The sequence below is a fragment of the Carassius auratus genome, chromosome 8 (genome assembly GCF_003368295.1).
Source record: "Carassius auratus strain Wakin chromosome 8, ASM336829v1, whole genome shotgun sequence".
NCBI classification, from domain to species: Eukaryota; Metazoa; Chordata; class Actinopteri; order Cypriniformes; family Cyprinidae; genus Carassius; species Carassius auratus.
The window spans coordinates 2839408-2865675 of NC_039250.1; the positions used below are offsets into that span (position 1 = coordinate 2839408).

The window sequence follows — 26268 nt, forward strand, 5'->3', positions numbered from 1 at the left end:
CTCTTCTGTGGGTTTTATTGTTCTGGGTCTGAATTTGGGCTGGGGTCTCAAAAAGAAACATTTTCAATCTCCAAGGTACAGTCAAATTACATTACATGAATATGTTACAGTCATATAGATTTGTAAACCGAAAAAATCAACGAAATCAACAAGTGAGGCAAATGCGAGCTTTCAATTCATAATTTTCCAAACCTAACAAAATAACTGGAGGCAAAGTCTTTTTTAACTGCACGTAGATCACAAACCTCTGAAATCGGTTGATAAATGTGAACGTTATCGTGTTTTTATTCAGTAAAAACCGCAGCTCCCACGGTTACTTTCATTTGTTTTAAGGCAGTCTTGCCCTCACTAACATGGCGGACGATACGTCAACGGCTCAAAGCGGCCAATGAGGCGTCTAGGTATTTATATGTCTATGGATAGAACAAGGTTTTTTTTTTTCGTGGCCACAAGTTTAATGCGTAAACAAACCTGCGTGACCATAGCAACCCAGGATGGATTCATTAATATTTTATCTTGAATTAAGTAATTATTATTAACCATATGCTTTGGCTACTGGGCTGCATTACATGCGATTGTCAGCATTCAATATCATAAATAAATATTACATAAAGTGCATAATAAAATATAAAAACTTTTTTATCCTTTTTCTTATCCATCCTACAGTCTTGTAAGTCCATTAACTGATAGTCTTTTCCCCATAATATGTGTACATTATTATTATTATTAGCCTATTATTATTGGGTTTTTTTTTATTTCGTTTATATTATTATTATTTTTGCTTCAATTTCGACCTCTTTACTTAACATTCTGAATACTTTTGTAAATAGTAACGTACTGTAAATGCTCGACATTAACATAAAATGTCATAATGTAAATGCATAAATTTTATATGTATAAATAATGTAATAATTTCGTGATTCAAATTTAAATATGAATGAATCCATCTCTGATAATCCTGGGTTGCTATGGTCACGCAGGTTTGTTTACGCATTAAACTCGTGGCAACTAGAAAAACATGTTATTCCCTCAACATAAGAAGTCAGTGGCCACGATACATGGACGTTGTTTCCCTCAACATAGCATCTCGAGGCCACGACATAAGTCGTTATCTTGACAAAATGATCTCGTGGACACGACATAATATGACGTTCCCACAAATTAATATCTCTTGGCCACGACATCATGATCATAGAAGAGCGTTTATTTGGACACGTGAATCATCGAGTAAACATTTTATCGAAAGTAGTATTCAGTTATTTATGTGTAAACCTTATTAATGAGTGCAGCTTTAACATGCACAAAAATAGACGCAATTCGCCCTCAAACATCTTACTTTCGCAAAAGAGCAGTGAAAGAACAACATCAGCTAATGAATATAAGTGTGGCATTTATTATAATAGGTTTGTGTGACGCTTTTGATTATCAAAAGTCTGATAATTTGCAGACCATTAATGGAAGAAATTGTAGCTTTAAAATTCTAATTTAAAGAATAAAAAAGATTGTATTGCAATTAAATGTTAATTTACGGATGTTGATTTATTTAACGCCAAATATATCGTTATGATGTTTAATTAATTTTATAATTTACAATATACGTACTTAAAAAAAAAGTAAAAAAAAAACAAAAACGTTTTTTTTTTATTTTTTTTTTATTGAGAACATGTAAATAACGTTACTGAAAAAACAGGCATCAAAAACTAAAATAAAAAGACATTCACAAGATGCCAAATAAAGATGACTCAGATTACAGATTAAATACAGAAATACTCTGTATTTATCTGTGACGAACAAGAGAGCGACGGCATGACGTCACACCCATCAGGTTTTCTGAGTGCGTCGAACGTCAGGCGGTTCAAAGAGGAGCAAAGATGGCGGGCAACAAAGGCCAAGATTGTACGGAGAGCTCCGCGAATATGGAGGTAGGGGCTTCTGGAACAGAAGATAATGGAGACGGCGGCTCAAAGGACCCAGAGGCGGTGATTTTAATCGACTCGGAGCCGAAGGAAGGAACAGACGAGCTCAATTCTCAAGAGACAGTTCCCCCAGCGCTGACGACATCCAGCAGCGGCGGCGGCGGAGCTACAGACGAGACCCCAAACACCGAGAGCACCGAGCCACCGCCGCCGGCTTCCTCCTCCTCCTCAGCGGAAAGCACCGCTGCTGGAGCATCACCCGCTCTCATTAACGAGATGTCGCCTCCTCCACCAGCATCCTCAACCTCCTCCTCTTCAACCCCTGCCGCCCCGATAAACCTCCTGGATACGTGCGCTGTGTGTAAACAGAGTCTCCAGAACCGCGACTGTGAACCCAAGCTCCTGCCCTGCCTGCACTCCTTCTGCCTCAAGTGCATCCCGCAGCCGGAGCGAAAGATCACTGTCCCGGTGCAAGGGCCCCATGGACAGGACACTCGTATTGGTAAGTTAGGAAAAGGGAAGTTAGCTTCGCCAGTGCTGTCTCCTATTCTAGTTCTTTCCCCGACTATTCTGTGTGTGTGCCTATGGATGCTGTAACCCAGTTGGTTTCAATCTTTTAGATGCCTCCGACTCCCAAATATGCGCAGAGGGTCACTATCCTAAAATTTGAAAGACAGCCATATATTTTTATTTTTATTATATAAAGTGTAAATAGTGATAAATGCGTTAAAATAGCATTAAATAGCAGTGATAGATTTTCTTTACACTAAATTAAAATAGCAGTTTTTTCTTAGCGATCTGTTATTTACAATAAGTGCAAATAGCGAAAGATTCAGTTAACACTGTATAATCAACAGGATTGCAATAAATATATATAAATATTATTTGGAACATTTTTAATTTCTATTAAGTAACAATTATTTTTTCTCTACACTCACCAGAATACTGTACCGTTAGGTAGCTATCTATTCATTAATTCTTTGCATTACGGTATTTATTTTAATCTATTAAGCCTAATTTGGTTAAACCCTGTTGTATTTTTTACAGTCTTGCAATGTACTACTGATTAATTCTTTGTCACGATTTGTATTGTTGCAATAGTTCTATAGGTTTGCACAAAGCAATATTGGAGATATCGAATTGCACAGCTGTATATATAAAGTTAAATATTTGCATATTCAACTTTACATGCAGTACGCTTACATAAAGCAATACTTGCTATAATGCAAATCTTAACTGGTTAATTGTTTATATCATCACAAAATGCAAACTATAATAATTCCCCAGCTCTAAATCTGCTAAATGCGACTATAAAGCAAGATGTTATAAATGTTAATGTCATGATTTTCTGTAAGACTGCTTTGAAATGCTGTGCATTGTTAAAAAGCAGTATACAAATAAAATTGACTTGACACAGGCAAGCAGTCTGAAAACCCCTGCACTAACCAACCATTACATTTTAATGAAAGACTCTCCAATTAACTAACCTTTCAAAGTAATCAGCCTTTTCTAAAGTCGATTAGTTTGCTTTAAATTGGATGCTATGATGTTGCGGCCTCATGCACGGTCAGTCAAATGATGCGACAGGTGTCAATCTGAGTGATATGCAGCAACCAGATTTGATCTTTTCTCAGTGGACAATCTCAGACAGTTGCTGGTTTATGAGACAAATGGCCCTGATGTTTTGACACGTCATTGTCTGTGTACTGATGATCAGATTTGGTGCTGTCAGTATATTTGTGCCATAAGAGCCACCTAATGTGGTTAACACACGAGGTAACTGAGGATGTGATAATGCAGGGGTCATGGCCTGTGACCTGAACTCATGTTGTCATTCATTAACAATGGTTTTCTTTGACAATGCACACTGTGTCATCCACAATTGCTGCGTTTTTGCTTGTAAATGAGGCTAGAAGCAATGCTGTGGTGTTGTTGATTTGTGATGCATGGCTTAGTTTTAGTGTGGTTTGTTGGAGCGTTATCACTTTGTGTCATTATTGGTGTAGTGGAGGTATGAAATGATCAGCATGACATTTTGGTCAAGCACTTGCTTTTCTGTTGACTCCTGAGTGCAGTGTATTATTCATTATGCTTGCGTTTCTTATAATAAGTTAGTGCCATGCACTGTAGTTAATAATAGATGAACTCTGCATTAGCTGCTGCATGTTAAGCCGTTTTCATATTTTGTTTGTTTATTCGCCCATGTAAGGGATCACTGATAAACCTCTTCACTTCACTAAGCAGTCTCTTCACTGTTATTATTAAATGCAGTCAGAACAATATGATCATATTGGATCAGTGCATATTACACTGCAGAATATTTTGTCAGTGTATCACATATTGAAAAGTTCATTCCATTGACAAGAAGTATTCAAATTAAGGGCAGGTTCAGTGTATGAAACAAATTTGTACAAAAATGATATTTTTGTATTCGTAGGATTTTGTTTGCTTTAATTGAATAGGCTACATTGGGTGTCACATTACATTTGAATCTATTACAGACATGAAATTTAAATACATATACAATCATATGAAATTGATTGTATTTAGGGGCTTCTCCTACTTTTCTTGGTGATACTTCGTGCCAGTTTATCAGGAAGTGATGATTTTGTTTTCTTTGATGCGTTGAATGGAAACAGTGCTTTATTCACAATTGTTTTATGCGATTATTCCAGTTTTGCACATAAGTTAAATTTGAATCTTTGAATAGAAACCGCTAATGTCTAAAAAGATTTTGGAAATACTCTGGTATAATGTATATTCAATTGATTGTTTTTATTTATTAACTAATTTTAATAGGCAAAAACAAGTAATTTATTCAGGCTTTTTAGTTCTTTTTTTTTTTTAATTCAAATTGTTAAAAGTTCATCAATCTCATTCTTTCAGTCCTGTTAACAAAGTTATTGAATGGAAAATGTTTAAATAAATATTTTTATGTAATTAATTTTGTGAATGTAATTTAATTAAAAAAATATATTTTTCTTATAAATAAAAACAATAAAGTAGATAGAATAGATAGAGCTAGTGTTAGAGTGTCAAGTTATTACAGTTATTAAAAAGAAAACAAGGAGCTATGATAAAAATAATAGAGAATGCTAGTGTTAGTAGGTCATGTTTTTTGTTTCTTAAAAATTAAAGCAAATAGATGGAATAGAACTAGAATAGAGAGTTGTATAGTATAAATCTGCAATTAAGATTTTTTTAAAAACCCTGTTACCATCACTTTTAAATTATATAATTATTTTTTTTATTGAAGGAAGTCTTGGTTTTAAATAGTTAATTTCTGAAACATGGGTGAAAAATAAACTATCAACTCATAATATTTAATTTGATAGTCTTAAGTGGATGATCAAAATTTTCTGAAGCTTATGAATTTCAGGACAGTCATCATTCCTTAATACTTTTTTTCTTTTTAAATTTTTCTTGTGTGTGTGTGTGTGTGTATAAATGATTCCCTAAACTTGAGCTATATTATTTGGTGGTTTACTTGTAATTTTTTTGGGATCAGTAATTGATGGTTCACTTGCCAGGTTTGTTTTGGGCTTGTCGTAGACGTTTAATTAAAGTTCAGGAGGAAGGTAACTCAGAGTTTACCAGCGTGACTCATCACAGTAACTGAGTGAAGAAACTGCATGACACACACTTTGCTGTTTGTAGAATCTTAACAAGCACTTTGTTGTACTCAAGCATGTCGTCCAACTACAGTTGTCAAACTGTTATTCTCAGCCTGACTGTAGCTGTTTGCTTTGCTTTCAGACACTTCATGGAGACTTTCCTTGATGTCCAGAGCAAATAAATCCTTCCAAAGAAATATAAACACCAGCAACCTATTTTTGTCAGTAATGTACAGCATGTTTATGAAATTTAAAACCAAAATTTTCTAAATGTGCTCTAGTTTGTTAGTGCTATCATATAAATGTTGTGAATTTTGCTATTGAATCTTAACAAATCAGTAACAATCACCTATTTTGAGCTCAAACATAATTTAAGTGTATCCTAATATTAAAGAGAGTGGTTCATCACCCTTGGTTTTAAAGTAATAAGGCAATTTAATTGCATTCCAGTGCTCTGCATATGAATAAATGTGCCTCAGGCAATGCTCCACTGCCTCCAGTTAATATCAGTACAGAGTAATTCAGCTGTGAGTTACACTGTGTTTCAGTGCAGTGTCTCCAGCTGCGCTCACCAGCCAATCATCAGAGGGGTTTTGCAGCTGGGTGCTTAGGGGAAACCGGCTGAAAGCTGTATGAGCCAGTGCAGACTGGCTCAAACCGGTTTGGACTGGTTCTATCTGTAGCTTTGTGGGGGGATTGATGGGCTGTCATGGAAAAGAGGTGGGGGGTGTTGCATGTGATGGATGGGGGAGGTGCGTTTCCAATCACTCAATGTTTTCAAATTAAATTAGGATAGAATTAAATTAGTTTTATGAATAGATCATTATTTGTGGTGAAATGCTGCTGCAAGCCTGCCACAAAGAGCTGACTCTTAGTTATTGCAGCAGATGGCAATAATGGATAATAAAATCTTATGAATTATTAATAAATCAAAATCCCTTTTTGGATTTTAAATGCATAAGAAGACGGCATTACTGTCTTATGCAATCTCAGTAAAAAATTCAGCGTTCCCTATAGGAAGGTTTATGCATGTGTGTGTATTCATTAGAGGAAAAACCTCTTGAAGCCTTTGAATTTGTATCTTTTAATCTCAGGTTGTTAAAAAAAAAGTTTATACATTGTGCCAGAAAGAAGTCATCAGTTTATCTGTTGATTGGTCAGTCCAGTCACATTCCTGATCACCACTAAAGATCTTTTCTTTTTTCTTTCCTGTTGTTTTGTCATGATTTTTTTCTCATTGTAAAAGCTTTTCTGTAGCAATTAGAGATGTGTCTTGATGGTCAGCTACTCTCCTAGTCCAAGTAGTTTCATTCTATTGCACTCTGTTTAGTTGTTTACAAATGCCAGAACTGGCCTTAAATAAATGGATCTGACCTGACGTCAGGTGAACGTGAAACCAGGACCTCCTGAACACCAAAAAAGTCAACTATTCATTCAGAAAACCCACAATAAAAATATATACATTATATCAGGAACAGAACCTGAAACAGAACAGAATTCTGAAGTCATTGTTTTTAATTTAATTTAATTTAATTTAATTTAATTTAATTTAATTTAATTTAATTTAATTTAATTTAATTTAATTTAATTTAATTTAATTTTTTTCCTTTGGTTTCCTGTAATATCAGTTTTTGTCTAGGGATTCAAATGAGGACTGTTTAAAAATAGTTGCATGACTCTCCTATATGGTATACAAAGATGAAGCACTCTTCTGTTTGTTTCCAGACTTTTCTAACTCTGTGTTGTTTTTCTTTGTTCCTTTTTCATGTTTTTGTGCAGTGAACGTAATGCGTTGCACGGTGTGCCATCAGGAGTACAAACAGATTGACATGGTGGACAATTACTTTGTCAAGGACACTTCGGAGGCCACAAGCACATCAGTGGAGAACTCTACACAGGTCAGTATCAGCCCTGTGGTATTGTAGAGTGTAACATACAGCCCTTTTACACTGCACGTCGGACCCGGCATATTGCCGGAACATTGCCGGGTCGACCTTCTGTGTGAAAGCAACCACGTCCCGGGATTGATTCCGGCATTGAACCCGGGTCGGGGACCTAGTTACATTGCCGGGTTCAACCCGGGACGAGTGCTGTGTGAACAAAAGCCAGATCTAATGCCGTGTCAAAGTGATGACGCACGTTATCGCGCAACTCTTTTACCGGCTTTTTTGAAGGAAGATCAACGTTCGCGGTGAAAAGATATGTGCAAACTCTAATGAAGAGATCAGTTAGTTCCTTACTTTCCGCGCTGACGCCGAGATCGTTCGCTTGCTTCAGTGAAAGTATAACGTGCCTAACGTTTTCGACTCGTACATTACACGTCACGCGTCGTTACGGGATCTTTACGGGTTGTGTGTGAAAGCACGCACATATCCCGGGTAATCACTGGCAGTGTGAAAGTGCAAAATCTAGCGACACGGGAACAATTGCCGGAACACTTTACCCGTGTATTTGCCGGAATGGCAGTGTGAAAGGGGCTATAGTGGTGGGCGATATAGCCTTAAAATTATATCACAATATTTCAAGAATATTTGCGATTACAGAGATTTATGACTATATAAAAAACAATATGGAACAACTTTTTTTTAATGGTGATTGTAGTTGGCAGGCAGCAGCATTTATTAGTGCATACAAAATAAAGGGCATTTTCTACCATTTTCCAATAAGCTATTGTCATCGATGACCAACTACCTAATTCAAAGTGTAAATCTATTCTCATATTCTCTGTGTTCACCTTTAAGCAGACTGATCAGTGTATGACGTCAAAATACCTTATTACCCCAGGGATCCAAACTAACATTTGAGAGTTCTACAGATGGTGTCACAAGGAGCAGATGTGGTAGCACTGCGGGGTGTGTGCGGCAGTATTCAAATCTAGATTATTTAATCATAAAATTACTATTGTTTTGCATTGATAAGTGCAGTTACTAATAATATTACATCTTAATTTCTTGTTTATTATTCTTTTGTTTATTGTTTATACAGATTTGACTGTATAGCACTAAGCTTGAGTTAAGATGCATGCAAAATGTACTTTTATTAACAACAGTAACAGGTGCAAAATAAAAATTGTGCAAGACACATGCAAGTTTAACAGGGCAGAGAGAGAGAGAGAGAGCGTGCGCGAAAGAGAGAGAGAGAGAGAGCCGTCTTCAAACAACACGAGTGCTGTCTTGCTCTCTCTCCTTCGCTCATATTAATCAATTGACACGATGGTGTCGATGTTTAAATAATTTAAAATGAGAATGTAAGTGTGCTCACCCCATTTTTTTTGTAAAAAAAAATTTGATTAGATTTCATATCGCAGTATTTATCGCAGAGAAATAAAATATTTTATTCATTTTTTCCCCAAAATCGTGCAGCCCTAACCGCTTCTGCTTTCCTGAGCGTTGTGTATAACAGATAATTCTGTTGCATCTGTGGAGAACCTGTGCGAAATCAACTTGGTGCTCTGGTGTAAAGATGTTCTGAGGTCAAGCAAGTTTGTTTGCATCACAGTTCGAGCTGATAACCGCTTCTGTAAAGTAGCGCATTTTCGTTTCACTTTTGTTTAGTTTGCGTTTGTTTCTCAGATGCAACAGAAATAACAGCGCTTATGAGTTGGACAATGCGGTGGTCGCGCCAGTGTGACTGCACACACAAATTAGCCACAGACAGAAAAAACACCTAATTACCCCTTATTTACACTGCACACGTCTCTGACACAGCCTCCGTGTGCCTCATATGTCATTGCTTCGTTATATCATTGATATCATATCATCATATCATATATATATATATATATATATTTATCATGTAAAAAAATTATATCGGTACTATCATGGATGGTATGATGTGGCACATCCCTAGTGTAACAACTGCATCTGTTAAAAAGAATTGACATCAGTCATGAAATGGCTTTTAAATAAAAAATGTTTGTGTTAGTCAGCAGGGATAACATAAATGTATTTTAGAAAGTCATCTTGTTGAAATTAACTAAAATGGCTTTTAAATCAAATTTAAAACGAATGAATAAGTTGGTATTCACACCCCTAGATTAAACTTGGCTTTATTAGCTTGCATGCTATCGTTTATAAATGTTTGAGTTTTAAGTCATTAAATCAGTCCTCTGGTCATTATTTTAAGAGATGTCGTCATTTATTTGCTCTGTAACAGGTCTGCACCAGCTGTGACGATGATGCCAGTGCCATTGGATTCTGCGTTGAATGTGGGGAGTGGCTCTGTAAAACCTGCATTGAAGCACATCAACGAGTCAAATTCACTAAAGACCATAAAATACGCAAAAAAGAGGAAGTATCTTCTGGTATGTGCTAGGATCTAGTTCATTTGCATGTTCAGTTGCTTATATTTGCTAGGGAGTTGCGATATGACGGTTTTCGTTATGCTAAAACATTCAGCTTTGGTCTAGTGGTCTTCTAGTTTGGATCTTTCATTAACGCTATGGAGTATCTGTTTTGCACATTTAGCAGACTGAATCGTAGTACAGTTGCTATGGAAACAGGCAGAGTTTTGAGTGAGTCGCTTGCTCAGCCTGTACTGTTTTCATTAAAGCTAACCCACTTACTTTCCCTCATTTTGATTGGCGAGGGGCATATGAGAACATATGGCAGACATATGGGAGAATTGAGGGTAGGGGGAAGAAATGAGCAGGAAAAAATGAATTTGACTTAGGTGGTTCTGTGTTGCAGAATCGGTTGGGACGTCAGGCCAGAGACCTGTCTTCTGTCCGGTGCACAAACAAGAAGCCCTCAAGCTCTTCTGCGAGACATGTGACACTCTAACTTGCAGAGACTGCCAGCTACTTGAACACAAAGAACACAGGTCAGCTGGATCACAGTGTTTACAGTAACCACATACCATCATCATCTTCATAATGATCATCTTCATCTGTATTAAATCATCTGGCACTGTATGAAAGCGTTTTTGAGCAAGAAAATTAAATAAAGAGAGACCTAGAACAAATGCATGGTATTAAAGGAATATATCAGACGACAGTTTATAGCTCCAGAAAAGTCTGAATATATATGCACCATATAAGATAATCTTTACCCTCTCCATCTTTTTTTTTTTTTTTTTTTTTTTTTTGTAGGTACCAGTTTCTAGAAGAAGCCTTTCAAAACCAGAAGGGCATCATTGAGGCCTTCATGGCTAAGTTGCAAGACAAAAGAAACTTTGTGGAGTTTTCTGCATCTCAGGTGCAAAACAGGTAGGACTTTATTACCCGTCAGTTTTATCAGATGCAATTCATGGATATTTTTTTTCTGTTACAGAAAAGTGCCTGGACATGACTGAATTATTATGCACTTTTTATAAGTAATGAATGTAAAAAAATTGATGTATTTTGCTCCCCTTTTCCCCTTTAGAATTAAAGAAGTTTCTGAGACGCATAAGAAGGTTGAACATGAGATAAAAATAGCAGTCTTTACTCTGATCAATGAGATCAACAAGAAAGGCAAATCTCTACTGCAGCAGTTGGAGGTAAGAATACAGGCATCCAAAAATACTTGATTTCCAATGGCAGCAAGAATGAAATTCCAGTTAAAAGAAGTTTGCATGGACAGCTAAGAAATAACAGACAAAGCATCATGAGCTGCATATCCATTACTTTTCAAATTGCGCAAATTGAAATTGCGAATTGAAAATATGTCCAGTTGTGTAAGCTGGATCAAACGGCAAAGACTGCTTACAGACCTTTCAAACAACCTTTACAACAAAACAAGGGAAAAAAAAAATATTTAAAAGAGTAAATATGTATTAATGTATTAATTTATTATAAATGATGCATGTATTGATCATATGAAATGTGATCCTGAGTCGTCGCAGGTGATGCATTGGAGCTCTAGATGTAGATAATTCTAGATGTAAACAGTGATTTGTCTCAGCTGACCATTTGTGATTGGATCACCTGGGATGCATGTTAATACACCTAGTGCAAACAAATTCATTGTGTTTTTCCAGCAACCATCTTGTGTGAATCTTATCACATGCTATAGATCTTGCGAATTGTTGTGGAGGAATCTTTTACTGATGGTGTGAATTGGAGCAAAACTGCTAGGGTATGAACAAAATGACTTGAGTTTAGAAATGGATGAGGCAAGACGGAAGTATGAACAACAATCAATCTATCGACATCTGAAGGAAAAAGGATGACATGTTCAAGGAAGAGTTTGGACACTGAAGATAGATGGTTTGATGGATGGCTGAAAATGGAAGTGCTGCTTATTAGACACCTATAACACTGTCCTTCAGGGCTCAACCCAATTTAGCCCCAATTGACACATTTTACTCCATTTCACACCACTCTGTGATGAATTGAGTCCTGCAGATGTCACAGTGTGTGATGTTACATCTTCAGGGAGTCTTCACTGTTCTCATCTCATAACTGATGAAGCCCTTCAAGTGTGGTAAAACTTTAAGCAACCAGCGTCTGTATTTACGCCTGATGTTAATTTCCATTTCTGGTGATCCGATCATAAGTGGGCAGCAGAGACAGATGGCTATCTTTCCCTGGTATGAACGTGTCATTTGTGACTGCTTGTGAACAGACTTTGAGGATTGTCTTCTGACTCCAGACATAAGAAACTGCTCACATTTAATTTCCACTAACCTAAGAACAGAGCGGAACAGTGAGATAACTGACTACTTTACTGCTTTGTTGCAGTGTGGTGGTGTTACAGTGAATACAATTCTCAATGTGTTGTTTTTGTTTTAGATTGATGGAGTATAAAATTTGCCGTGTGACACATTTGAGTCAGTGTCACATTGCCACATTGTACTTTTCAGCATAGACCAGTGAACTTGCTGGAAAGTAAAACTTTTACACATTATTTTCTTTAAAACAAGATGTAAAAAAAGGTGTTTAAAAATATTAAAACTTGCTTTGGGACTAACTGAAATAAGTTATAAAATTCCCAAAGCAAAAACTGAAACCAAAAACTATTTAAGCTAAATGGAATTAAGTAAAACAAAATCTAATAAAATTACCAAATTGCATTGCTAAAATTTAAAACTAAAATTACATTGAAAACGTATTATAAAATAAAAGCCATTTCTAAAGACTTTAATAAAAATATATATAAAATATTAAAGTAACACTGGTGATTTAATTGTTTTATCTAGTTTTGTTTTTGTTGTTCATGAAACTGTGAACACAGTTACCCTGCCTCTGTACATCTGATGTTGGCATTAGAAAGTTCCTAATTTTGAGGCCCAGAATTTGTTTAATTTCAGTCATGCATAATACTCTTCTCTTCCCTTATCATTCCCTCCATCACTGTGTAAAGAGTGTGACCAAAGAGAGGAGTATGAAGCTGTTCAGCCAACAGAGGGACATCGGCTGCCTGGCCCAGCAGATCATCCATGTGCTCAACTTCACCAACTGGGCCATCAGCAACGGAAGCAGCACAGCCCTGCTCTACAGCAAGAGACTGGTCAGCACACACGTTTACTTTTCTTTTAGGTTCTGTGTTTGCAAATGTGTCCAACAATAACAGTACTGTTTTTGGAGATGCCACTTACACCATTTCAAACATAACTACTTCATTCTAAAGGATGTTGTTTAAACAGGATCTGGACCTTGCTGACATCAGTTACTTAAATGACAAACAGCATTGCTATTCTTTACATTGTCTTTCCTCATTTGCTTGTTTCTGATTTTGTCAACACTGTAGATCACATACCAGCTGCATTTCATTATGAAGGCCCGTGTGGACCCAGTACCTCAAAGTAATGGAGCAGTCCGCTTCTTCTGCGACCCCACCTTCTGGGCCAAGAATGTGGTTAATCTTGGTACTGACTCACCACTAACTAAACTTGAAACCTGTTTTTATAGCACACCGAGAGCAAAAGCCCTTTTACACCAAGTTTAATACACTTTAAAATTAAACTTTGTGTCTGAAATATAATTCTTTAATTATTTTATTTTATTAAAATATATTTTTAAAAATATATTATTTATATTATTTGATATTTTTGAAATATCATAATACAGGATTTTATTTTTTATTTAATTTAGTTTTCCAGCACGTTTTAATGTATTGCTTTTTGCTTATATATACTAAAATTAAACATTTTTATTTGAAATATCATATTATTGTATTTTTATTTCCAATTTTTTTAAATATACATTTATTATCAGTAGTATAGGAATATCATAATGCATCATTTTCGGTTTATTTTATATAATAAAATGAAATAGTTTTTTTTTTAGGTTTTCAGAACATAGTGTGCATTTAGACTTAGTGTGAACAGGCATTTATATAATGCATTGATGCCTTCTCTCCTTTTTTGTCCAGGCAATCTGGTAATTGAAAAGGTGCCACATACTGCTCCTCCTCCCCAAATGATGGTCAATCAGCAGATCTCTCCCAGTCACAACCACCCAGGTAAGCACTCAGGACAGATAAACCTGGCCCAGCTGAGGTTGCAGCACATGCAGCAGGCTGCAATCGCTCAAAAGCACCAGCACCAGCACCAACAGCAACAGCAACAACAACAGCAGCATCAGCAACAAATTCAGCAGCAGATGCGCATCGCCTCACAGATGTCCCAGCATCCCAGGCAAGGAGGTCCACCACAGATAACCAGTATACAGCAACCGGTAAGTAAGAGATTAGATCTTTCCTGCTTTTCCACACATGTCTGGTTTATTCTGGACCAGTATAGATGTGCTGTTTAACTAGGAAAGCTTGTAAAGCTGGAAAACCTGGTTGACCAGCTCTGTTTTTCGGTGAAAGTTGATGACCATTAAGGTTTTTCTGGTTAAGCTTCATATTTTTCAGATGAACATTGTTAAACACAAGGAAGATTTAATTTTGAAATAACTGTACAATTTGTTCAGAATGGATGTCAGCAAAATTATTGTCATCTGAAGTGTTTGTTCCTGGCCCGGCTGTCATTTCTTTCTCTGTCTCGCTTTTCAGCCACCTAGGCTCATTAGTATGCAAGCCCTCCAGAGGGGTGGGGTCAATGGCTCCTCCCACATGTATCCACCTCATCATCTGCGCATGGTATCAGCGCAGAACCGCATGTCTTCAGCGCAGCCCCGACTCAACGGGCAACCGTATCCTATGATGCAGCCTCAGTTACAGAGACAGGTCAGTGCAGAGGCTCTAGCAGGTCATATGATTAAAAAAATAAAAATTAAGATATCTCTCTTTTCCTTCTCTGTTTTTGATTGTTTTGAAAAGAGAGAATTTTTTATTTTTATTTATATTATTTATGGTTGCAAAGGGTGGAACATTTCCGGTAATTTTCCAGAAACTTCCAAAATTTCCAAACATTTCGGAAAGTTTTCTGCCTCATTGCAACCCTAATTTTATTTTGTCTGAAACATGATGTATGAAATATCATACTACATTATTTATTGTATTATTACTTTTTTTTTAATTAAGTAATTATTGTGATTAAGGAGAGTGAGCATTTCTGTTATTGACACCAACAAAACATGTGACATTGGCTCCTGTAAGTAACATGACATAAAGCCCAGGATTAGAAATGTAAAAATATAAACAGTGTTAAAATATGAACAGTGTTTACTTTTGAAAAATATTTATTGCATATTAAACAATAGCTTGTCTGTATGTAGAATCTTTATAACAATAATGTAATCCTTATACGGGACAGTGATACTGATATTGATCTCATATATGAAAATGTGTAATAGTAATATTTCTATATTTTAAATAGTTTTATTTTAGATTCAATAGTTTTAGTTTAGTTTCGTAGCGCTGCTTACTAGGGCTGGGCAATATGTCAAACATTTCTTATCGATAATCGCTTTTAAAAATACAGTGAAATCTGATAATATCATCTATCTAAGCCCCACCTCCACCTCGCTCCGCCCCCGTCGAGATAACATTGCCGACATACTCCATAAACACACACCAGGTTCAGTTTTGTCTTAATTATTACTTCAAAGTTTGGTTTGACTTTTTTTAGTTTGTGCTTAAACTAATAAAAAACATTAGCTTTGCTGTTATTTTGGTGTTGCTAATAATTTCCCCTCTGTTCTTTCAATTTCATTTTGTGAGAACTGTTGAGAAAAAGAAATAAGCCCCTTTTACACTGCACGTTGGTCCCGGAAAATTGCTGGGTCACCTTCTGTATGAACGCAAAAGCATCCTGGGATCGACCCCTGGTCTGATCCCGGGTCGGGGGATCTAGTAACATTGCCGTGTTCAGTCCCAAAACTACCTCTGTGTGAACAAAAGCCACTAATGCAGTAAAGGGTGTGTCGTAGTGATGACGCGTGTTATTGTGCGACTCTTTCACCAGGTGTTTTGAAGGCAGATCAACGTTCGCGACAGATCGTTCACCAGCTTAAGTGAAAGTTAACCTGCACAGCGTTTTCGACTCGTAAATTACACATCACATCCTGATGTCATGTGTCTTTAAGGGACTTTTACGGGTTGTGTGTGAACGCACACACAGATTCCGGGTAATCACTGGCAGTGTGAAAGGGGAAAAAACTAGCGCCCCGGGAACAATTGCTGGGACACATTACCCGTGTATTTTCCGGAATCGCAGTGTGAAAGGGGCTGTAGAACCCCATTTTAAGTTCATAATGGGGAAGTTGGACATTCTGGCGATGATTGTAAGAATGATAAATACATGTTGATGTCATTATAATAATGTCTTGAATAAAATATGCCTATTTTCCGATGTTTCTCTTTCTTTTTGGCATTTTCGCCTGTGTAGACACGTTTCATGATGGTAAGTTCAATTTCCTTATTTATAACAATTAGCTTTGGTTTTAAACTTGTAGTAAATCTATAATGTAATTTGATTTAATAGTTTTTTTTTAAATATAAACATAGTTTTTTTTGCCGATGGATTAAGAATTTATAGTGCTTTATCTCAGCTTAATTTGACAATTTTATTGTATACACGGTTTAAAAAATCTTTACAAATATTGCACTGAAATTATTGCAGGAATTTGCTTATTTTAATTGTAGCCTACCTTTCATGTTTTTGTTTTTTCATCATCATACATTGTTTAAATAAATATTCAGAAACGCATGCAGTGTTACTTTGTCTTTTTTTCTGTTTAACTTTTATTAAACAGCAGAAAATAAAATAGGCTTATACTCTAAATAAAGATAAATTATATTGGAACGCATCTCCAAAATAATAGCATACACAGATGCACTTTGCCATTACAGTAGTCAGCACTGAACAACAGACAAATAAAATATAAGCGGTTGGAAATTCATTACCTGACTGTTAACATTGTGATACTTACGAGACATCGTCGATATATGATAATATTGTGAAATCGCCCAGCCCTACTGCTTACACATTCTTATTCATACTCAAATTATATTTATAAAGACATTCAGTGTCTTTAATACAGAGGCTTATGGTTTTCTGATGTTGTTTACTTTGTCTTGCCTTTCTTACAGGACTAAAATAAACAACACATTCCACATTAAGAAAAAAGTAAATGTACTTGCTGTATCAAAGAACTTTTGCCATTTTCCAACACCTTTCCCTTTTTTTCCCTCATAGCACTCTAATCCTGGGCATGCTGGGCCCTTCCCTGTGGCGTCGCTACACAACATTAGTGCTGCCAACCCCACCAGTCCTACCAGTGCCAGCATAGCCAATGCCCACATTCACCGTGGCCCCACTAGTCCTGTTGTCGCCCCCATAGAGCTCATACCATCAGTCACCAACCCCGAAAATCTGCCCTGCCTGCCTGACATCCCTCCCATTCAGGTAATGTACCGTTGCATTTCCTTCGACTGACTGTCAGATTAATGTGGAATGATATAGATCTGGCCTGGTAACCCAAAGGTTCTAAGTTCAAACCACAGAAAGTGTGATCATGAGGACACAAATCTAATAATCGGGTGGAAATGTAATAAAGGACCTAAATGTAATAACATTTGGGCTTAAATGTAATAAACCATTTAAATGTAATAACTTTTGGGCCTAAATGCAATAAAGGTTTTAAACATAATTAGGTTTAAGGCACCCAAGGCAACGAGACTAAGACAATCTCTGTTCTCTGCTATTATTGTTTTTTATATAACAGACGCTTCCTTAACCAAAGCAAAATTAAACAAAGCTGAATTGATTTAGAGCTCGTGTTGCAAAAACAAATTTAGTTTTTGTAATTTTCAGCTTGAAGATGCTGGTTCGAGCACACTGGGTCACATTCTCAGTCGATATATTTCTGCTAGTTCATATCCTGCTGTTGGCCCAACCAATCCCTCACCGGGACCTTCTACACATTCCCCAGGATCGTCAGGTACTTGCTGCGTCAATTTTTATCATGGATTGTTTGGAAAAATTTGCATGCATTTAAATAATGTCATTATAATATTCATGCACATAAGAATTTGGAATGTATAGTATTTATATGTTTAAAATATGCCATATTCATCTTACTCTTGGTAAAATATGGAAAAAACTCCTATCCAACCAACCTGGGGGCCTAAGGCTACACTAGTTGCCTAGCTCAGTGCCTCTGGTTCTGTAAGGCAAAGTCTCCCATCCAACCATATGCACCAACCCCGGAGGCTCAGGCTGCATTAGCCCCAAGACCATTATTAATGCCATATGCTACTTCACCACACAGCCCTACAGTGGGGCTCGAAAGTTTGGGCACCCCTTGCAGAATCTGTGAAAATGTGAATATTTTTAAAAAAATAAGAGAGATCATTCTAAATGCATGTTATTTTTTTATTTAGTACTGTCCTGAGTAAGATATTGTACATTAAAGATGTTTACATTTAGTCCACAAGACAAAACAATTGCTGAAATTATTAAAATAACCCCATTCAAAAGTTTGGGAACCCTTGGTTCATAATACAGTGTGCTGTTACCTGGATGATCCACGACTGTCTTTCTGTTTTGTGATGGTTGTGCAAGAGTCCTTGTTTGTTCTCAGTTAAACTTAGAACTGTTCTTCAGAAAAAATCTTTAAAGGGTTAGTTACCGAAAAATGAAAATTATGTCATTAATAACTCACCCTCATGTCGTTCCAAACCCGTGAGACCTCCGTTTATCTTCGGAACACAGTTTAAGATATTTTAGATTTAGTCTGAGCGCTCAGTCCCTCCATTGAAACTGTTTGTACGGTCTATTGTCCATGTCCAGAAAGGTAAGAAAAACATCATCAAAGTAGTCCATGTGACATCAGAGGGTCAGTTAGAATTTTTTGAAGCATCGAAAATAGCAAAACTACGCCTTTTATTCAGCATTGTCTTCTCTTCCGTGTCTGTTGTGAGAGAGAGTTCATAGACACAGAAAAGAAAAACACCAGGGCTCTGTTTTAATCATTCTTGGGGACTTTAATAAAGCCAATCTCTCCCGTGAACTGCCAAAATACAGACAGCATGTTACATGTCCCACCAGAGACAGTAATATACTGGATCACTGTTATACCACAAAGGATGCATATCACTCTGTACCACGAGCAGCTTTGGGACGTTCTGATCACTGTCTGATCCATCTTATACGGTCCTACAAGCAAAAACTTAAATCTGCTAAACCTGTAGTAAGGACTGTGAAGAGATGGACCAGCGAAACAGAGCAGGATTTACAACCTTGTTTTGACCTCACTGATTGGAGTGTTTTTGAAGCTGCTACCACCGATCTGGATGAACTCACAGAGACTGTAACATCCTATATTAGTTTCTGTGAGGATATATGCATTCCTACCAGGACTTATTTAACATTCAACAATGATAAGCCATGGTTTACAGTAAAACTCAGACATCTTCGTCAGGCCAAAGAGGATGCCTACAGAAATGGGGACAGAGTCTTGTACAATCAGGCCAGGAAAACACTGAACAAAGAGGTTAGAGCGGCTAAAAAGACCTACACTAAAAAGTTGGAAGACGAGTTTACTTCAAACGACTCAACTTCAGTGTGGAGAAGACTGAGAGCCATCACAAACTACAAGACACCATCCCCTTGCACTGAGGCTAATCAACGACTTGCTAACGACCTGAATGAGTTTTATTGTAGATTTGAAACCCCCAACACCCATTCTGACGATCTCTTTACACAACCATTAACACCTCCTGCAATCCCCCTCTCCATACCTCCTGCTCTTCAAATCTGTGAAGATGATGTGCGCCAGGTCTTCAAGAAGAACAAAAGAAGAAAAGCACCAGGCCCAGACGGCGTTACACCAGCCAGTCTGAAAATCTGTGCTGACCAGCTGGCCCCCATCTTTTCACAGATCTTCAACAGATCCCTGTTGTTGTGTGAAGTGCCTTCCTGCTTCAAACGCTCCACCATAATCCCCATTCCAAAGAAACCCAAGATAACAGGACTTAACGACTTCAGACCTGTGGCTCTAACGTCTGTCGTCATGAAGTCATTTGAAAAACTGGTTCTGGCTTATCTGAAGGACATCACTGGACCCTTACTGGACCCCCTGCAGTTTGCGTACCGGAGCAAACAGGTCAGTGGATGATGCAGTCAACATGGGATTGCACTTCATCCTGCAACATCTGGACAAAAAGGGACTTATGTGAGGATCCTGTTTTGTGGACTTTAGTTCGGCTTTCAACACCACCATCCCAACAACCCTCCAGACCAAACTGCAAACTGACCCAGCTCTCTGTTCCTAGCTCTATCTGTCAGTGGATCACCAGCTTTCTGACTGATAGGCAACAGTTAGTGAGACTGGGGAAATTCAGGTCAAACAGGTGCTCCACCAACACTGGTGCCCCTCAGGGATGTGTTCTCTCCCCACTGCTCTTCTCCCTTTACACCAACGACTGCACCTCTAAAGACCCCTCTGTCAAGCTCCGGAAGTTTGCAGATGACACTACAGTCATCGGCCTCATCCAGGACGGTGATGAGCCTGCTTACAGACAAGAGGTTGAGCAGCTGGCTGTCTGGTGCAGTCTTAACAACCTGGAGCTGAACACGCTCAAAACAGTGGAGATGATTGTGGACTTTAGGAGAAACCCCAATGCACTTTCCCCACTCACCATCATGAACCGCACTGTGGCTGCAGTGGAGTCATTCAGATTCCTGGGAACCACCATCTCTCAGGACCTGAAGTGGGACAATCACATTGACTCTAAAAAGGCCCAACAAAGGTTTTACTTCCTTCGCCAGCTGAGGAAGTTTAACCTGCCACAGGAGCTGCTGAAACGGTTCTACTCAGCCGTCATTGAATCTGTACTGTTTACTTCAATAACTGTCTGGTTTGGTTCAGCAACAAAATCAGACATCAGAAGACTGCAGAGAACTGTTCAGAGTGCCGAAAGGACTATTGGTTCTCCTCTGCCCACCCTTCAAGAACCGTATACATCCAGAGTGAGGAAAAGGGCTCAGAAAAGAACTGAACTTCCCATCACTACTGGTGATCTGAAAACCGATGCAACCGGTTCTTGACTGGAGAACGAGTCAGTCTATTGTTTGTTATCTGGCTTGGCTCGGTGTTCATCTTCAGTTCTCTCTTCACAGCAGTTCAGTCAGTGTACTGTTTGATTAAATGACTCTGGGATATTGGTTTGTTTTAATTCAGAGGGAGTGTCAGCCACATTAAAAAAAGTTAACAGCTAAAGTCATTTGTGGATTAATGCTTTTTGGAGACGAGAACCGTTTCAAACAATTCTAAGAAAATCATTCAAAGAAGATCCGGTTACATCAAATGATTCGTTCACGAACCGGATATCGTATAAGTCGTAGTTTTTGCTATTTTTGTACCAAAATGTATTTTCGATGCTTCAAAAAATTCTAACCGACCCTCTGATGTCACATGGACTACTTTGAAGATGTTTTTATTACCTTTCTAACCATGGACAGAAGACCGTGCACAGTTTCAATGGAGGGACTGAGAGCTCTCGGACTAAATCTAAAATATCTTAAACTGTGTTCCTAAGATGAAAGGAGGTCTAACGGGTTTGTAATGACGTGAGGGTGAGTTATTAATGACATAATTTTCATTTTTCGATGAACTAATCCTTTAAGGTCCTGCAGATTCTTCAGTTTTCCAGCATCTTTGCATATTTGAACCCTTTCCAGCAGTGATTGTATGATTTTGAGATACATCTTTTCACACTGAGGACAATCGAGGCACTCAAACACAACTATTAAAAAAGGTTCAAACGTTCACTGATACTCCAGAAGGAAACAAGATGTGAAAACTTTTGAACACGATGAAGATGGACAAATTTTTCTTATTTTGTTGAAATAATTTTTTTTTCATTTAGTTTTGCCCTTCATAAGCAACAGAATATACTTGTATGTTTCCCAGAACACAAATTAAGTACAATTTATCTTGATCTTCAAATTCCAGAAGTTTTCACCCCAGTCATGGATCATCCAGACAACCACACATAGTATTAAGGACCAAGGGTTACCAAACTTTTGAGTGGGGTTATTTTAATAATTTCAGCAATTGTTTTGTCTTGTGGACTAAATGTAAACATCTTATGTACAGTATTGTTCAAAATAATAACAGTACAATGTGACTAACCAGAATAATCAAGGTTTTTCGTATATTTTTTTATTGCTACGTGGCAAACAAGTTACCAGTAGGTTCAGTAGATTCTCAGAAAACAAATGAGACCCAGCATTCATGATATGCACGCTCTTAAGGCTGTGCAATTGGGAAATTAGTTGAATTAGTTGAAAGGGGTGTGTTCAAAAAAATAGCAGTGTGGCATTCAATCACTGAGGTCATAAATTTTGTGAAGAAACAGGTGTGAATCAGGTGGCCCCTATTTAAGGATGAAGCCAACACTTGTTGAACATGCATTTGAAAGCTGAGGAAAATGGGTCGTTCAAGACATTGTTCAGAAGAACAGTGTACTTTGATTAAAAAGTTGATTAGAGAGGGGAAAACCTATAAAGAGGTGCAAAAAATGATAGGCTGTTCAGCTAAAATGATTTCCAATGCCTTAAAATGGAGAGCAAAACCAGAGAGACGTGGAAGAAAACGCAAGACAACCATCAAAATGGATAGAAGAATAACCAGAATGGCAAAGGCTCAGCCAATGATCACCTCCAGGATGATCAAAGACAGTCTGGAGTTACCTGTAAGTACTGTGACAGTTAGAAGACGTCTGTGTGAAGCTAATCTATTTTCAAGAATCCCCCGCAAAGTCCCTCTGTTAAAAAAAAGGCATGTGCAGAAGAGGTTACAATTTGCCAAAGAACACATCAACTGGCCTAAAGAGAAATGGAGGAACATTTTGTGGACTGATGAGAGTAAAATTGTTCTTTTTGGGTCCAAGGGCCACAGGCAGTTTGTGAGACGACCCCCAAACTCTGAATTCAAGCCACAGTACACAGTGAAGACAGTGAAGCATGGAGGTGCAAGCATCATGATATGGGCATGTTTCTCCTACTATGGTGTTGGGCCTATTTATCGCATACCAGGGATCATGGATCAGTTTGCATATGTTAAAATACTTGAAGAGGTCATGTTGCCCTATGCTGAAGAGGACATGCCCTTGAATTGGTTGTTTCAACAAGACAATGACCCAAAACACACTAGTAAACGGGCAAAGTCTTGGTTCCAAACCAACAAAATTAATGTTATGGAGTGGCCAGCCCAATCTCCAGACCTTAATCCAATTGAGAACTTGTGGGGTGATATCAAAAATGCTGTTTCTGAAGCAAAACCAAGAAATGTGAATGAATTGTGGAATGTTGTTAAAGAATCATGGAGTGGAATAACAGCTGAGAGGTGCCACAAGTTGGTTGACTCCATGCCACACAGATGTCAAGCAGTTTTAAAAAACTGTGGTCATACAACTAAATATTAGTTTAGTGATTCACAGGATTGCTAAATCCCAGAAAAAATTTTTTTTTGTACAAAATAGTTTTGAGTTTGTACAGTCAAAGGTAGACACTGCTATTTTTTTGAACACACCCCTTTCAACTAATTGCCCAATTGCACAGCCTTAAGAGCGTGCATATTATGAATGCTGGGTCTTGTTTGTTTTCTGACAATCTACTGAACCTTCTGGTAACTTGTTTGCCACGTAGCAATAAAAAATATACTAAAAACCTTGATTATTCTGGTTAGTCACATTGTACTGCTATTATTTTGAACAATACTGTATAATATCTTACTCAGGACAGCACTAAATAAAAAATAACATGGATTTAGTTTTTGAAGATTCACAGATTCTGCAAGGGGTGCCCAAACATTCAAGCCCCACTGTATCTCACCAACAACTCCAGCTTGCATATTCATTCATTGCTGTGCACAAGTGTTATGATAACAAAATTATCAAAAAACAAATTTTGGTAATTGAAATAAAAAACAATTAATGGTTGAAAAGTTTTGCTTGCCTGGTCTGAACCTGAGCTTGTGCTTCCCCCTCCCCCTGTCAGTCAAGCTCATCAGGAAAGTGAGTGAAACACAAACACACATTTATATCAAATAATACATCATTAATAGCGGTTCACTTCTGCGATTCAGTATAATTGGATTCACATTAGCAGCAAACCGTACCACAGTTCACATGAACCGTACCCCAGACCACCCATTTAAAGTGGACTTGGATACGGTTTGCGGGTGCACACCTGAGTTTGGAAGACAGCGTTCACATTATCCAGACAAACCGAACTCTGAAGTCAGTCGAACACTGGTGCACACCAATAGTGCTAGTGTGAAAGCACCCTAATTGTGCATTTTGTACCTCTTGGAAATTGACAAAAATATGCATTATTAAAACTTAGGCTTTTTAGATGTATTTTTTTTTCTCAGCTATAACAATGACTGTTATCGTGTAAATTTTCTAAAAGATTTAATTCTTTTAATGCTTTCCATGACTCCTCTTCTCTAGGTTTATCTAATTCTCACACTCCAGCTCGTCCATCCAGCACGTCAAGCACTGGCAGCAGGGGCAGGTCAGCATTTGCATTTTTTTACCTTAGTCATTTAAAGTATAAAAAAAATAAAGTAATTTGTTTCTGTTCTTTGATATTAATACTTGCATTAATATCAGCAGTTGTTGATTATAGCTAAGAAACTATGTATCTTTAAAAAAGAGACATTTGAATAAAAAATAGTTATTTGTGTCTTCTGTTTTTGCTTATGTGTGTGGGTTCAGTTGTGGGTCAGCTGGTAGACCTGGGACGGGGAACACTGCAGTGGACCAGGTGAAGGTCAAACAGGAACCGGGAGTTGAGGAAGAATGTAGCTATTCTGGAGCAAATGTCAAAACGGAGCGCTGTAAAGATGGCAGACGGAGTGCTTGCATGGTATTTATCTTCAACTTAGTTTCTTTTTGGTTCTAAGAGATACAGTTTGTTTCTTGTTATACGATGTCTTACTGTTGTTCTTCTTCTTCCTCAAACCAGATGAGCAGCCCAGAAGGAAGCCTAACTCCCCCTCTTCCTGTCCTTGGCTCGGTGTCAACCGGTTCAGTCCAGGACATTTTAAGAACACTTGGTGAAAATGTTAAATCAGAACAACAGAGCAATCAGCGCTCATCCTGTACAAAGCCAAACTCCAGCGCACCTCTAACCAATGGGACCAGCGCGTCAAATGGTAGTCAGCAGGGGAGCACCGCTAACGCCAACAGCCAGACCACTGTGGGAAAGGAAGACGACCCGAACGAGGACTGGTGTGCCGTTTGTCAGAATGGAGGAGAACTACTGTGCTGTGATCGCTGTCCTAAAGTCTTCCACATGACCTGCCATATCCCAACACTCAAATCTTCTCCCAGGTGAAGAATGTGGCTTTATTTATCCAGATAATGCAACACACTTAATTCAGCATTAATGCTGTTTTTGTGTAGTACGTCTGGGCTGGTAACTGAAAGTTTATGGGTTTGAACCCTACAAGGTGCAATCGGTGGACTATTAGCAGTTGAAAGCTGAAATAATAATAAAAGAATAGAATGCGCTAGTGTTAGACATTTTTATAATAAATAAACCGAAAACAAGTAGATTGAATAAAAGAAGAATAGAAAATGCATTGATATTATACTACTGCGCCCACAGGGGATTGTTGACTCTAAAAGGGCATGGTGGTATAATATCAATGTTAAATTATATTGTTAATTATTCTTTTTTTTCACAGCTTGTTAGACCTTGCACTAATATTTATCTCTGGTAAACAAATTGAGCAGAGAGATAAATAACTGACCAATTTGTTTAGCCAGTCATTACAGAGAGGAACTTTACATATTGTGGTCATAAAAGTTCAGTAGCGTAACAGCTTGTAGGTCAGGGAGAGGGTTCTGTTTATGGTTCCAGAAATTTGACTAATATTAGTAAATTGACGTCAGGGTAAAAACAAACATTTATGAATTTTTTAAGGCTTTAATACATTTTTGTGTGTTAAATGATGTTATACCTTCATTCTGCTGCAGTGGGGATTGGATGTGCACCTTCTGCAGAAGTCTAGCAAATCCAGAGATGGAATACAACTGTGATGATGATCCACCAAGTAACAAGGACAAGAGTGAGACGTCAATGAGTCCAGAGGACCAGCGAGTGAGTCACACTGAGAAACAAACGCATAACAATCATATTCAGAAAATGAGTGAACTATGGGGAGCACATAGTACTTTAGCCCTAATTAGAAGACTGGCAAAGTAAGATTGCTTCATGAGGACAGTTAATTTATCCCAAAACTTCATACCAGACACTCTATAATGTAATATAAATTATGCACAGTATATTATTTGACAAACCGTAATGATGATGCTAAAAATGTAAACTTTAGTGACCCATCAATCATATATGGTCAACAAATCTTGTCCACCAGAGTTCCTCATTAATATACATTTCAAGTTTTTCCA

General features: G+C 37.6%; 1 protein-coding gene across 4 annotated transcripts in view; it reads left to right on the forward strand.

The window, feature by feature from the left end:
• Positions 1-1776: 1776 nt before the first annotated feature.
• The window catches only part of LOC113106985 (E3 ubiquitin-protein ligase TRIM33), a 28688-nt gene continuing 4196 nt past the window's right edge, over positions 1777-26268 (forward strand). Inside the window, exons 1-17 of one of the 4 annotated variants that reach the window (XM_026269088.1) lie at positions 1777-2418; positions 7310-7428; positions 9686-9833; positions 10219-10351; positions 10620-10736; positions 10894-11008; positions 12814-12960; positions 13201-13318; positions 13825-14129; positions 14452-14625; positions 16229-16243; positions 17039-17248; positions 17657-17783; positions 24304-24367; positions 24571-24721; positions 24821-25188; positions 25837-25960. In XM_026269088.1, the coding sequence (XP_026124873.1) occupies positions 1872-2418; positions 7310-7428; positions 9686-9833; positions 10219-10351; positions 10620-10736; positions 10894-11008; positions 12814-12960; positions 13201-13318; positions 13825-14129; positions 14452-14625; positions 16229-16243; positions 17039-17248; positions 17657-17783; positions 24304-24367; positions 24571-24721; positions 24821-25188; positions 25837-25960 (2982 nt within the window). In that variant the 5' untranslated portion in view covers positions 1777-1871. The remainder of the gene's footprint in view (positions 2419-7309; positions 7429-9685; positions 9834-10218; positions 10352-10619; positions 10737-10893; positions 11009-12813; positions 12961-13200; positions 13319-13824; positions 14130-14451; positions 14626-16228; positions 16244-17038; positions 17249-17656; positions 17784-24303; positions 24368-24570; positions 24722-24820; positions 25189-25836; positions 25961-26268) is intronic. The other 3 variants (XM_026269086.1, XM_026269090.1, XM_026269087.1) reach the window with 3 other exon arrangements.